The sequence below is a fragment of the Peromyscus leucopus genome, chromosome 4 (assembly GCF_004664715.2).
Source record: "Peromyscus leucopus breed LL Stock chromosome 4, UCI_PerLeu_2.1, whole genome shotgun sequence".
Classification (NCBI taxonomy): domain Eukaryota; kingdom Metazoa; phylum Chordata; class Mammalia; order Rodentia; family Cricetidae; genus Peromyscus; species Peromyscus leucopus.
In genome coordinates, this window is record NC_051066.1 from 14,429,554 (window position 1) to 14,442,493 (window position 12,940).

General features: G+C 49.7%; 2 protein-coding genes across 2 annotated transcripts; both read right to left on the reverse strand.

Moving 5' to 3' along the window:
* Positions 1 to 2,338: 2,338 nt before the first annotated feature.
* LOC114692803 (protein B-Myc) lies at positions 2,339 to 3,264 on the reverse strand. The gene has a single exon (XM_028868783.2). The coding sequence runs from the start codon at positions 3,168 to 3,170 to the stop codon at positions 2,583 to 2,585; it is 588 nt and encodes a 195-aa protein (XP_028724616.1). The 5' UTR covers positions 3,171 to 3,264; the 3' UTR covers positions 2,339 to 2,582.
* Positions 3,265 to 7,262: 3,998 nt separating this feature from the next.
* On the reverse strand, positions 7,263 to 12,641 carry LOC114692738 (odorant-binding protein 2a-like). The gene is made up of 7 exons (XM_028868653.2): positions 12,530 to 12,641; positions 11,882 to 12,015; positions 11,081 to 11,151; positions 10,519 to 10,629; positions 9,791 to 9,941; positions 8,725 to 8,848; positions 7,263 to 7,463 (listed from the first exon to the last, which is right to left on the reverse strand). The coding sequence occupies exons 1-7, from the start codon at positions 12,614 to 12,616 to the stop codon at positions 7,263 to 7,265; spliced, it is 879 nt and encodes a 292-aa protein (XP_028724486.1). The 5' UTR covers positions 12,617 to 12,641.
* Positions 12,642 to 12,940: the final 299 nt, after the last annotated feature.

The window sequence follows — 12,940 nt, forward strand, 5'->3', positions numbered from 1 at the left end:
AGTGAGCCAGACTGGGCTGTGGAAAAACAGGGGGACACCTTTGTGCAACAACCTCGCCCGGGAGAGCTCCTGGAAACTACATTCTCTTGAGAAGTTCAAAGATGGCTGGAGAGTACCACCAACACCAAGAACTGAAGGACAGTGGGACGAGTCTTGGCTGTCAAAGCTCAGACAGGTGATGAAACTCAGAGGCCTCACAGCGGCCCGGATGTTTGTGTCCACCTACCCTGCATGTGTTGAGAACTACCTCAAGGGGATGGGGTTAGGAGGTGGCCTGTCAGAGGGGCAGGCCTCCTAGGCAGAATTGGTGGTTTTAAACCAGCAGAGGGGACCAGGGTTCTTCCCTTCCACCATGTAAGCACACAGTGGTTCACAGCCATCTGAGAACCAGGAAGCGGGCCCTCAGCAAAAGTCAAACCTGCCAGCTCCTTGACCTTGGCTCCCAGGCTCTGAAACTGTGAAATCAATGTCTGTTTATAGCCTCATGGCCTGTTATTTTGTTCTCATAGCCAAGTCCACCTCTGAGGAAGCTCTCAAAGAGGGCCCAGCTGACTGCCCTTAGCCAGAGGTCACAGGGCACAAGACCAGGAACGAAACAGACTGGAACTAATTACTGATGGGCAACGTGGAAGAAGTTCACAAAAGGCTCAATGGCACCTACTGTGGTTCTTCAACGTGGTCAAAACCTAAGCCAGAGACTTCCAGATGGATGGAGGCTGAGAAGGTGACTTCATGGGCCCTGGTGGAGGAGAAGAGTTGGGATAAAAAAATAAACAAATAAAATTTATATATATATATATATATATATATATATATATATATATATATACATATATGCATTATGTGTGCATATATAGAGAGAGGGGGGAGAGAGATACTATTACAAAGACATTCATAAAAGCAGAGCCAGGACAGCTGGAATTCCGTAAAAACAGGAAGATAAACGCATCAAAAGGAAAAAAGCCAAACACAGCTTCAGCATTGTGGCCCCTGGGGGGAGGAGTCAGAGCCCCAGCCCAAGGGAAGGCAGGCGGCCCTGGTACAAAGAACCACAGGACAAGGCCACAGCTCCACAAGCCTCAAATCCAGCTGCTGATCTTGTGGAGACAGCCACTTTTCTGGCCAGGTGGGTGGGCTGTGGAGAGCAGTGTCCCAGTTCTGAGGGCTGTGGCCAGGAGCCATCCTGAGAGGGAACCTGATAAGTAAACCTGATGTACCTTGGAGACCAAGAACAGGGAACCGTCACAATTCAGGGGTCCGAATTTAACCTGCTCCACAGCTCAGGGTGAGAGCTTGGGAGGCAGCTATGGAGAGTGGGCGGCTGGTATTGAGAAGTCAGAAGGTCCAAGGGGCGGGAAGCTGGGACCAGCAGTGAGGTGCATGGGAACAGGGACTCTCACCCTGGCTGTCTGGAGCTGACCTGATCAACTGAGAGTACTCTGGAGTGTGACAGCACTGAGCCTGGGGACCTAGCCCTGAGCGTCCCTCTGTGGACTCTGAGACCCCTGCCGTCCAGTGGCCATAGTCTGCCTCCCAGCCGCAGCCTCCAGTTTAGTGGGCTTTGGAAGTAGGACAGGTCCACCCATACAGATGTCAGCACCGAGGTCACTCGCTCCACTCCAACACACCTGGAGACACTCCCCAGCCCTCGGCTAGACCTTTAGCTGCTCCTGGGTGAAGGAATTGAGGAAGTTCAGGAGGCTGAGAAGGTGAGAGGGCCTGCCCAGCACACAGGCTGCAAAGCCCAGTGTGGCCAGCAGAGGCCCTCGGTAGGCTGAAGTGAAGATGGCCTGGTGTTTATTTGTCCCAAGCAGGGTCAGCACCAGCCTAAATGGTGGGAGACAAGAGTCCACAGGCTCAGCTGACCCCACACACACCACACACAGGCTGTCTCCAAATTCACAGGACCCAGAAAGAAGACACCCCATACTTTGGTGGGTTTTTTTTCCTTGCCTCTGTGATACATCTTTTTTCTTTTTCTATACTTCAATAGAAATACCTTTATTTCATTTTTAAAATTATGTTCATAGTTTTAAGCCCCTTGGTCTATTTATTTAATTTGTTTACGCATTTGTTTCATTATCGGGCAATCTTTTGTCTTTTTCTCTTTTGTTCATTTTATTTTTCCTTTTTGATCACATAAATGTCCCCTTTTTTACTACTAGCCTACTTTTAATTTTCTGTAGCTCCTTTGTTTGTTTATTTGCTTATTTATTGGATTTCATAAGGCTTTTTTTTTTAGCGTGGGCTCAGTATATTTGCCAATTGTTTTGTTTACCTTAAAACAATAGAAAAGAATCTACTTTTAAAAGGAAAATATACTTTTATACTTCATATCTTAACATCTCGTACAACTGATAAAACGTTTTATTGAAGTTATTTACATTTTAAGGGTCCAGTTGACATCGGAAAATTGATAAACTTTAAGATATTCTTACTAAACAAATACAAATCTGTTAAGGGGAGTGAGGAAGGATGGCAAGCTTTAAAAAAAGAAAAGGGGGAGGGGGTTCTTTTATGCCCGGAATTTGAGGCCGATAACATGGCTGAAGCTTACAGTCCCAAGGCCCAGTGCTGTGCGCTCAGGTATTGCAGGTGCAGTCCGGAGGCGTAGCAGGCTCGGTGTCGGCGGCCGGGCTCGCGCTGGCGCCTTCTTTGCGCACAGCCTGGTAGGGGTCCAGCTTGGAGACCAGCTTGGCGGAGGCCGAGAAGCCATTCCACATACAGTCCTGCAGGATGATGTTCTTCACGAAGGTCTCGTCGTCCGGGTCGCAGACGAAGCTGTGCTTCACCGCGTCTCCTCCAGGCAGCTCGGGCACCATCTCCAGCAGGTCTGCGGTGAAGAAGCTATCATCGTCGTGTTCCCTGGGGTTGAAAGACGCGGCGACCGCCTCGCTGGGAGCTGAGTAGAGCCCGGCGTGGCCCGGGGACGGGCGCGGCGTGGGCAGCAGCTCGAATTTCTTCCAGATGTCCTCACTGGGCGCGGGCGGCTGCGGCGGCTGCTGGTGCACGTCCTCCTCCTCATCGTCGCACATGAAGTACGGCTGCACCGAGTCGTAGTCCAGGTCCCGGTTGCCGTTGGCGAGGCTCACGTGGAGGGGCATGGTGGCCGCTGTGCGTTTGAGGGCCACACCGAGGGGAGCAGAGCTGGTGCGTGGTGCGGTGCGCATCAGCCCTGAACCACTCCCCTTCCCCGGTCCTCACTTCCTACTATCCCGACAGTCCCTTCACCAGGCCTTAGTCTCGTCTGGAGCAGAGGGAGGAGGCGACTGCTGGTCGCCAGACGCCACGCTCAAAGTATCGCGCCACCTTATGGAGAGAGGCTAGAGGCGCCACGTCGTGCACGCACAGGCTGGATTTTCATGCAGGCATGTAACCTACTTCCAGCAAATTCTCACTCATTCCCTGCTGTTTATAGTCCTCCACCTCCCTTAGTCCTCTTTGTTCGCCCAGTTTCTCTTCTACTTTCATGTCATCTGTAACAGGTATGATTTTATGTATCTGTGAAATCTGGAACCCACGAATGAGAGAAACAAATGTATTTGTCTCTCTGAAACTGACTTAATATGATAATTTCCAGTTGCATCCTCTTCCTGCAAATGACGTACAATGCTCTTATTTATGACTGAAAATATTCCATTTCCATTCATAAACCTCATCTTTGTTGCTCTGTTGATGGGCACCTTGGTTCTATAACAGCTGCTGTGAAAACTTCTGCAATAAATGCATGTACAAGGATCTCCGTGGAATATTGGCTTGGTGTCTTTTTTTAAGGGTGTTCTTAAAGACATACTATTTTTTACATTTATTTATATTTTTATGTGTATGGGTGATTTGCCTGCATATATGTGTGTGCATTACCTGCATGCCCAGTGCCCATAGAGACTCAGAGAGCATGTCAGATCCCCTGGAACTGGAGTTATGACACTATAAGCCTCTATGTGAGTGCTGGGAACCAAATCTAGAAGGTCTGCAAGAGGTCCTAAATGCACAGCCAATTCTCCAGCACCACCCCACACATTTGAAATGTGTACACAATGCTTGCATCTATAAATGGCATCTGTGCTGGGCAGCAGTGGTGCACGCCTTTAATTCCAGTACTTGGGAGGCAGAGGCAGGTGGAACTCTATGAGTTCAAGGCCAGCCTGGGCTACAGAGTGAGTTCCAGGAAAGGCGCAAAGCTACACAGAGAAACCCTGTCTCTAAAAACAAAAACAAAATTTACATATATATGTATGTATGTATATATGTATGGCATCTGCAATTTGTCTGGAGTGCAGATACAAATATATGTGAGTTACACATTAAAATTAGGCATGAAATAAAATTCTAAACTACTTTATGATTGAACGTTACATAATGTCAGGCAGGCAAGACAGCTTATGCATTAGAAGGCTGAGACAGGGGGATTACTGTAAATTCAGTTTGGCTGGGCTACATGGTAAGTTCCAGGATATCCTGGCCTACAAAGTGAGAACCTTTCTTAAACAAACAGGAAAATCCACAATGCAGAATTCCTAAAATCTAGTTTTATTTTCTCTTTTCTTTCCTTATTTTATACCAAATTTTTAGGAGGGAAAAATAAATGACATAAAGAACACTGATAAGACAATATGATTTCTGACTTCTAGACAATATCATCTTACAGCTATTTGAGGTCTGCATTAAAGATCGAAATGAGTTACAGAAGTTTTGCACACATACAAAAGGTTTGAGGAATAAATACTTTTTGTGTGTACGTGTGTGTGTGTGTGTGTGTGTGTGTGTGTGTGTGTGTGTGTTCGAACACGTGTAGGCCAGAAGTCAATCATAGGTGTTCTTTCTCAGGATGCCATTCCACCCACAATGTTACTTTGAGACAAGTTCACTGTGACCGATGAGGCAGGTGAGGCTGGCCAGTGAGCTTAAGCGATCCTGTCCTCACCATCCGGGGCTGGGATCACAAACGCATCTCCATGGCTCTTTTAACATGGATTCGGGAGCTCGAACCCGGGTCCTCACACTTGCAGAGCAAACACCTGACTGGCTGGGCATTCTCCCTAACACTCTAGGGGCTGGAGAGACGGCTCAGTGATGAAGAGTACTGGCTGCTCTTGCAGAATCCCCAGACTTGATTCCAAAACCCATAGGGTAGCTCACAACAGACTGTGACTCCAGCTCCAGGGATCAACACCCTCCTCTGGCCTCCAGAGGCACTGCCTGGGCATGGTGTGCAGACATCATGACAACAGAACACCAACACATAAAAATAAATAATTCCTTTTCAAAGAATAAAGCATTTTATATGAAATTATATGTAATTAAGTTAGATCTAACCCACATATGCCTTATAGGGTTTTCTTATGCTCTATATTCAAATGCTTGGACTTGCTTAGAAAGTTTATTTTATTTATTTTGTGTTCATTTATTTTTAATTTTTAAATGAATTTTCATATAAGGTATAGAAAGTTGATTTATTTCAGGTAAAAGTTCAAAAAGATCAAAAAAGTATGTGGTGGCACACAACTTTAATCCCAACACTTGGGAGGCAGAGGCAGGCAGAACTCCTAGGCAAGTTCCAGGATAGCCAGGGCTACACACAAAAAAGAGAGACAGAGACAGAGAGAGAAAAAAAGAAAGAAAACAATAATTTAAAATTTTAAATTTACTGTTAATTCTTCTGGGTTTTAATTTTAATGAGGGCTTATTTAAATTTTGGGGAGGCTGTAATCTTTAATATCTATGTTGAGACATAATTTGGGAGCCATCAAGACAGTACATATAACTAAAACTAAATAGCAACTCTCCCTTGAGAATTGGGTATGTTTTATTCTTTCCCTGAGTGTCTCTCCCTTTATCCCTGTGTTTATAACATAGATTTAAATGCCATCTAATAATAAACTGTGACTATAATGAACTTGAGAAGCCCATGCCCCCAAATCTGGAGTGCCTGTATTCTCTCTCTCTCTTTTTTCCCAAGACAGGGTTTCTCTGTGTAGTTTTGTGCCTTTCCTGGATCTCACTCTGTAGCCCAGGCTGGCCTCGAACTCACAAAGATCTGCCTGGCTCTGCTCCCGAGTGCTGGGATTAAAGGCATGCGCCACCACCACCCAGCTTGTATTCTCTTCTGGAACACCTTTCTTTCTCTTTGAACCAATCACCAACTCTGCTTCATATTGGCTCATCCTGTAATTTTCTGCATTGAAGCCATGAACCTGTGTTTGGCCGGAGTCAAGGCCTCCAAAAGAGGGACACCCCCCCCCCTCCCCGCACCCTCAGGCTGCCCTGGGTGGCAGTTCAGAGCTAGCCTGTGCTCCCATCTCTACCATGACACTCTACATGGTTCTAGCCACCTGGTATGTCTTTTGCCATCTATAGTTTTGGTCTCTCACGGCCCCTCACTCCCAAAAGCATTTCACAGCCAAGCTAGTGAAAACACCTCCAAGGAGCACTTACTTTTAAGAAAGCTAGTTTGCCATTACATGTTTGCTTTTGTGGTTACATTCAGCAGGTTTCCTGTAAAGCTTTGGTGTTCCCTGTTGACATTCTGCAGGTACAGGTTCAAACAGCCTGGCACAGAGTGCTTGGATGCTGAACACCATCCGCAGGACAGACAGAACTGAAGCACACAGTCCAGGTAAACCAGCGAGCTGCGTGGTTCATTCAGTTGTCAGCCTGATGGAAATCACCAGGGAGAACAGCTTCTGAGCACGCCTGTCAGGGATTGTCTTCATTAGGGTAGTTGAGGTGGGTTTAGCTTGTCCACTGTGGTTGGATCCATTCTCTGGGTTGGGATTCTGGGCTGAATAAAAAGAAAAGGTATACTGAGCCCATTCAACAACACACACTTTTATCAACCGATGTTGCTTTAATATTTTATTACATTTTATTATGTGCTTATTTTCTGTTCATGAATTTGTGTGTGTGTGTGTGTGTGTGTGTGTGTGTGTGTGTGTGTGTGTGTGTGTTCAGGTAACACGGCCAATGTGTAGAGGTCAGAGGACAACTTGCAGGAATCAAATCTCTCCTTCCGTCATGTGAGTCATGAGGACTGAACTCAGGGTCAGGGTTGGTGACAAGATGGTTTACCCTCTGAACCATGCGGCTGACCCAGTCTGTACTGCTTAACTGTGGATTGGAAGTGACCAGCTGCTCCCTCTAGCTGCTGCCGCCTTGGCTTCCTCTTCATGAGGGACAGTTTCTGAAACTGTGAGCCACACACCCCCCTCCTTAGGTTGCTTTTTCAGAGCAACAGAACACTAACAAACTAAAGATCCCGTCCTTCAGAGCCTCCAGATGCTTAAATTCAGTGAAGAAAAAGCGCCTTTGGCACCAGCAGGGTCAGTCCGTGAGTGAAAATCACACTTGCCATACACAGCCTGACCCCTTGACTCAGTCCCCAGAAGCCACGTGTAACTGGGAAGAGAACTGCCAACATAAAGTTGTACCACGACCTCCACGCCTAGGCCGCGGCTTGTGCATACCTGCATAAACACAGTGGTATCAAAATAACTCTTAAAGTGCCTTTGGCTCTATCCTGCTATCTGCCCAGCCCCTAACATGTGATCAGACCACCTGAAAAGCGCCCTCTGAGTCACAAGGGACCAAAAAACCACAGCAAACCACAAGACGGTTGGTTGGTCAAAATGTCTTTAAAGACGACGGGTTCAGAGTTCAAGAAGGAGGAAGTTGTCCCTGCCAAAATGGAGTCCCCGGTGCTTCCCTTCCAGCAGTAATTAAGTCCAAGAAGTTTCAGAGGAGACTCTAGTGTGGGGGCAGCTGGCAGAAAAGCAGGACGCTTCTTCACTTTGCGTCCTGCTAGGACTCTGCCCATTCTTTCCTCCTGGGCAGTCATGGGCCCTGAGCTTTCACACTAAGTCCACGGTGTCATCCCTGAGTCTCCAGCACTGACGCACAGAGGGGGGTGGGGGAGGGGATACTGTAACGTGGTGTGGTGTCAGATTGCAATCTCTGCATGTTTGGGCTTGAATTAGGAGTCTTCCTGATTGCAAAGGAGAGCAATATCAAGTACTGGAATTTGGGGTGGTCCCGGGGCCCACAGTTAAAAGCCATGCATAGCCCCTGTCTTAAGGAAGAAGACAGCCTGGTATGCATGTGGGATCCGGCCTGGCCCTGCCCTCCGAAGTGTCTGGATGCCTCAGACCCCACCCACAGCAGCACAGCTGCTCCACCTCAGGAGCACCCAGTAGCTCCCAGCAAGAACTAGGTCCAGACAGGAGAGGAATTCAGGGAGAACCGTGACCAGGTGGCAGTTAGACTGGAGGCTCACAGAGCTGAGGGACACTAGCCTGAGTACCAGCAACCCCTCAGCAAAAGGTGACATGTGGGAGCTACACTAGGCTGTATTGATCACATCTTCTCCCACACTGTGGCCGCCATGTCCCGACTGGACAGAGAAAGCCCACACCCTGGATAAACTATGGGGGAGGGCTGGAGTGGAGAACAGGCCTGGTGGAGGCTGTGGCGGCTTCTGTCTTCCCTGAGGAGGAGGATGGAGGAGCCGGCCACCCTTGCTCCACCCTGCCACTGAGCTCGGCTTCTCAAGGAAGGCCCTCCCAGTAGTCCACCATGTCCTGCTGGAGCAGGAGCCCTGTGGTGACAGTCACACTGCCCAAAGCCCTGATGACTCCTCACAGCCTTGTCCCCAGGGCCTTCGCAGACGCTCCTGTCAGGGTCCAGCCTCACAGCCAGTGGCTCACCAGGTGAGGACGTCTAGGCCCTCACCTGGCTCTCCAGGAAAGTCAGCTGCCATGCTCCTCGGGCATTGGTCAGCCAGTGTCGCCCAACTTTCCCCGTGTCTCTGCTGCCGGCAGAGCTCTTAGAGCCCACACAAGCCCTCACGGAGAGGCTGAGCCAGAGGAGTGCTGAAGGGCTTTATTTGGAGCCAGTGGGGGAGGGGAGGCCAAGGCATGGGGTGGGGAGGCAGTGGGGGGTTTGGTCCAGCAGAGGTCTGGTGCAGGGATGTCCCAGCCAGGTGCTGGAATCAAGGCTTGCTCAGCAGGTGCAGACCTGGGTAGCTGCTGTGGTAGAGAGAGGAAGACAGGTAAGTACCCTGCCCTCTGCTGACATTTTTCAGGAGCAACAGTCAAGGGAGTCATGGGCAGGGATAGCCCAGGGCAGATATGGGTCAGAGATCTTCTTTCCCTGTGTTTCTGTGGGGTCCCTGCTAGGAGCTGGGGCCCTCTAGAGTGATTCCTGTATCACTCCATGAGTAGCCAGGTCTCAGCCTCCTTGGAGAGAATGGAAAGGATGGGACCAGGCAGAGACCAGGGACTAGGAGAGATCACGACAAAAAGAAAGGACTTCCTCAATGTCCTGGATATTATACTCAGGGCCACCTCCCTAATGACCACACTTGTCTGTGTGGATGGGATGGGGACCCTCTAGTTCCTGAGCCTGGCATTCTAGGCTTTTCCACAGTTCGATGGGGTACGTGTGGGGGAGGAGGATGGACGACTTACCCTAGTCACTTTCAGAACTTTCAGGCACACACTGCTCTGTAGAAACCGAAAGAGTCCCAGAGTGAGAAGGGCCCAGGAAGAGGACCCCCTCACCCCTGCAGCTCAGCCCCTCCCATAGCCAAGACCTGAAGCAGGGCCGGGCAACCCTGTGAGAGGTGAGGGGACCTTGAAGGTACAGTACAGAAACCAGGAACACAAAGGGAGCGGGGTAGAGAGTGAGGCAGAAGCACAGGAGATTTGGAGGTACAGGGGGACACTGAGGCACACCGGGACAGTATGCCCTCTGTGACATTGACTTATGGATGACACTGAGAACATGATGGAGATACCACAGTGACACAGGGGACACAGGCAGAGGCCGGGCAGTCCTGCTCTCACCATTCAACTCTGGTATGAAGATGTTTTCCTCGCTCAGTCCCTTGCGCCGTACGAACTCCTTAAATTCTTCCACGGCCTCTGGGTTTTCCTTAGAGTCTCTCCCTGTGGGGAGGTGAAGCAGGATTGAGAGGCGGTGCTCAGCTCTGCAGAGAGCCAGTGGCACAGAAGGGGAGCACTAACCAGCACAAAGAGAGAGGACCCTGGCAGTGGACAAGGAACTATAGAATGTGGACATCCAGACACTGAGTGACCTTCTTGCCCAAGGAAGAGCCTCTGTAGCCCTACAGGGTCACTCCACAGACCTGTAAGAGCCCTGAATCTCAGGAGTATGAGACCGTCCCCCGACCCTGGAGGATCCCTACCTACCATGAAGGCCTCTGCCAAGTCGTTCCATTTGAAGTTGACCTAACCTTTGGCTGAGATCCCTGGAAGTGGCATTTGCTGGCTCCAGTGGTGGGAACCTCTCCTGGGTGCTCAGGTCTCCAAAAGCCACAAAAGCCCCATCCCCACCCAGTTTTACCCACGTTCCACTTTGGACTTCATACATTTCCTGGGCAGGACCCAGGGTCCGGCAGCCAGAGGCTTCCCAGTCTCCAGTACCAAGCGTGGCTGCTGCCCTTCTCATGACGACGGGAAGCAGAGACCAGGGACAGAACCTGGGACCTCTGTGGCACCTCACCCATGAGCTTTCCCATGCCAAACGACTTCCCACGCTGATGGCTTTCACAGTAGAAGATGTAGTGATCCTTCACTGAGAGCTCTACGACATAAACGGACCTCTTGCCTTGAACTGCAGGGAAACAGAAATAGCTTAGTGTCTCATCCTTGAGACACTATTGGAGACCACGTGAAGGAACACCTTGGAACACTTTGGTGGTCACCCAGGAGACCTAGCTAGTCTAGCCATGGTTTTTCTATGGTCCCCATAGTTAGACAGGAGCCATTTCTCAAGAAGCTGCCAAGCCCAGCCAAGGAATTCAGAGTAGGGGGTGGGGTCGGACCCAGGCCTGAGCATCTCCCTGCCTGCCTTTCCTGTCTTTAGCATTGGTTCCTCCTGGGTCAAGAGCTGAGCTGGGCAGGGCAGCAAGAACCAGTCAGTTTCTAGGATTGACCAGTCCATGGCCTCTAATATCTGGTGCATGGAAAGTGAGTGGATAGCCTGTCCTAGAAGCTGGACCAGGCAGGGACCCATCCATCCAAGGTCTTGCCACTGCAGGAGACCCAAAGACAAGGGGACTCACAGGTGGTGTATCTGCCAGGCTCGGCGGTTTTCTTCATCACGAACTTAAGCTCATGACACTGCCCTTTCTTCCTGTAAAACACAGGCCCACAGTCAGGCCGCTCTCAGCAACATAACTGGGCTCTCAGCTCTTTTGGTGTATCAGCCCTGGTCAGATGAAGTGGTGGTATTGTGTTCCCTAAAATATTGTGCACCCTAATAAACTTATCTGGGGTCAGAGACAGAACAACCACAATACTAAACACAGAGGATAGGCAGTGGTAGCACACGCCTTTAATCCTAGCATTCCAGAGGCAGAAATCCATGTGTTCAAGGATACAGCCAAGCATGGTGACTCATGCCTTTAATCCCAGAAAGCAAGCCTTTAATCCCAGGAAGTAATGGCAAAAACAGAAAGATATATAAGGTGTGGAGACCAGAAACTAGCAGCATTTGGCTGGTTAAGCTTTCAGGCTTCTAGCAGCAGTTCAGCTGAGATTCATTCTGGATGAGGACTCAGAGGCTTCCAGTCTGAGGAAACAGGACCAGCTGAGGAACTGGCAAGGTGAGGTGGCTGTGGCCTGTTCTGTCTCTCTGATCTTCCAGCGTTCACCTCAATACTTGGCTCAGGTTTGATTTTATTAATAAGAACTTTTAAGGTTCATGCTACAAGGTGATCCCCTAAATTCCATGTTCCAGCTTTAGGGTACTACCTGCCACTGTGTCCCCTCAAAGGCAGGGATCTTTTAGCTACCCAAACTCAAATAATGGATAGCAAGGGAGAGACAAAAAACTATACAGACCCACAGTAGGGGACACGCACCAGAATGTAACCTTGGCCTCCATGTCTCCTCCTTCCAGGGCTGTTACCACGACAGGGAAAACCTTTGAAGGTATCATGTGACTGGGTAGGCTTCCATTGTGTACCATGGCCTTTGGGTACCAGATCCCAGAGTACTGTAGGAGACAAAGCTTTGAGAACACCCAAGTCTGGCCCTGTTTCTATCCCAGAATCCAGCATATGGGCTGGCACCTAGCACCAGAGTCCAGGCTAACTGATGTGGGCTAAGCCTGTATGTCCAAAGACCTTTGCTCAGTAAAGGGATGCCAGCACACAGGCTACCCAATCCATAACAGTAGAAAGCGAGTGTTCCCTACCCCAGGAATCTAAACTCTTGAGTTCCACACCTCAGCCCTTGATGAATGTCTTTGCCTATGAGGCCTTCTAGCTATGGGTGGCACTTGAACAAGGACCCCTCACCAAAATCTGTTTTTCTATTTTAACCCCTGTTTTAACCCCTGTCTTCAGGAGATGCCTGTCTCCTGGTCGAATGGTGGAATCCCTGATCTGACCACCCAGCGCAAGGTCAAACTCAACCTTCAAGGAAGCATCCTGCACCTCAGCTCAACTCTATACCAGCAGCAAGCATGCCTTTATCCTTCCCCCACCCATTGATCTGCCCCTCCTCACATCCTCCTGGTTATCTGATGGGACTTCCTGGGCCCTCAGGACAGCCACCAGCCCCAGAAGCAAGAAGGTCAGGAGCAAACTCTTCATCTTCGGTCGCTGGGCTCTCACACAAGGCAGGTCACCTGGAGAATGTCTGCTCCACATCCTCACAGGGTGCCCTTTATATCCCCCATGGCCAGGGATGTGTGCCCACTTGGCACTGGCCACGTCCCTCCTGCCCTTCTATCATGGCCAAATCCACATCCATCATGGAAGTGGAAAGTTGTTGTTGTTGGGATCTGATGAATATCAACTCAATGTCACCTACAGATGAAGAAAGACACACAATGTCCTGCCATGTCTGTACCACCAAGAGCTGTGCTCACAAAGGACCCTGGGGAGATGAGTGACTCAGGGGCAGGGAGGTGGCAC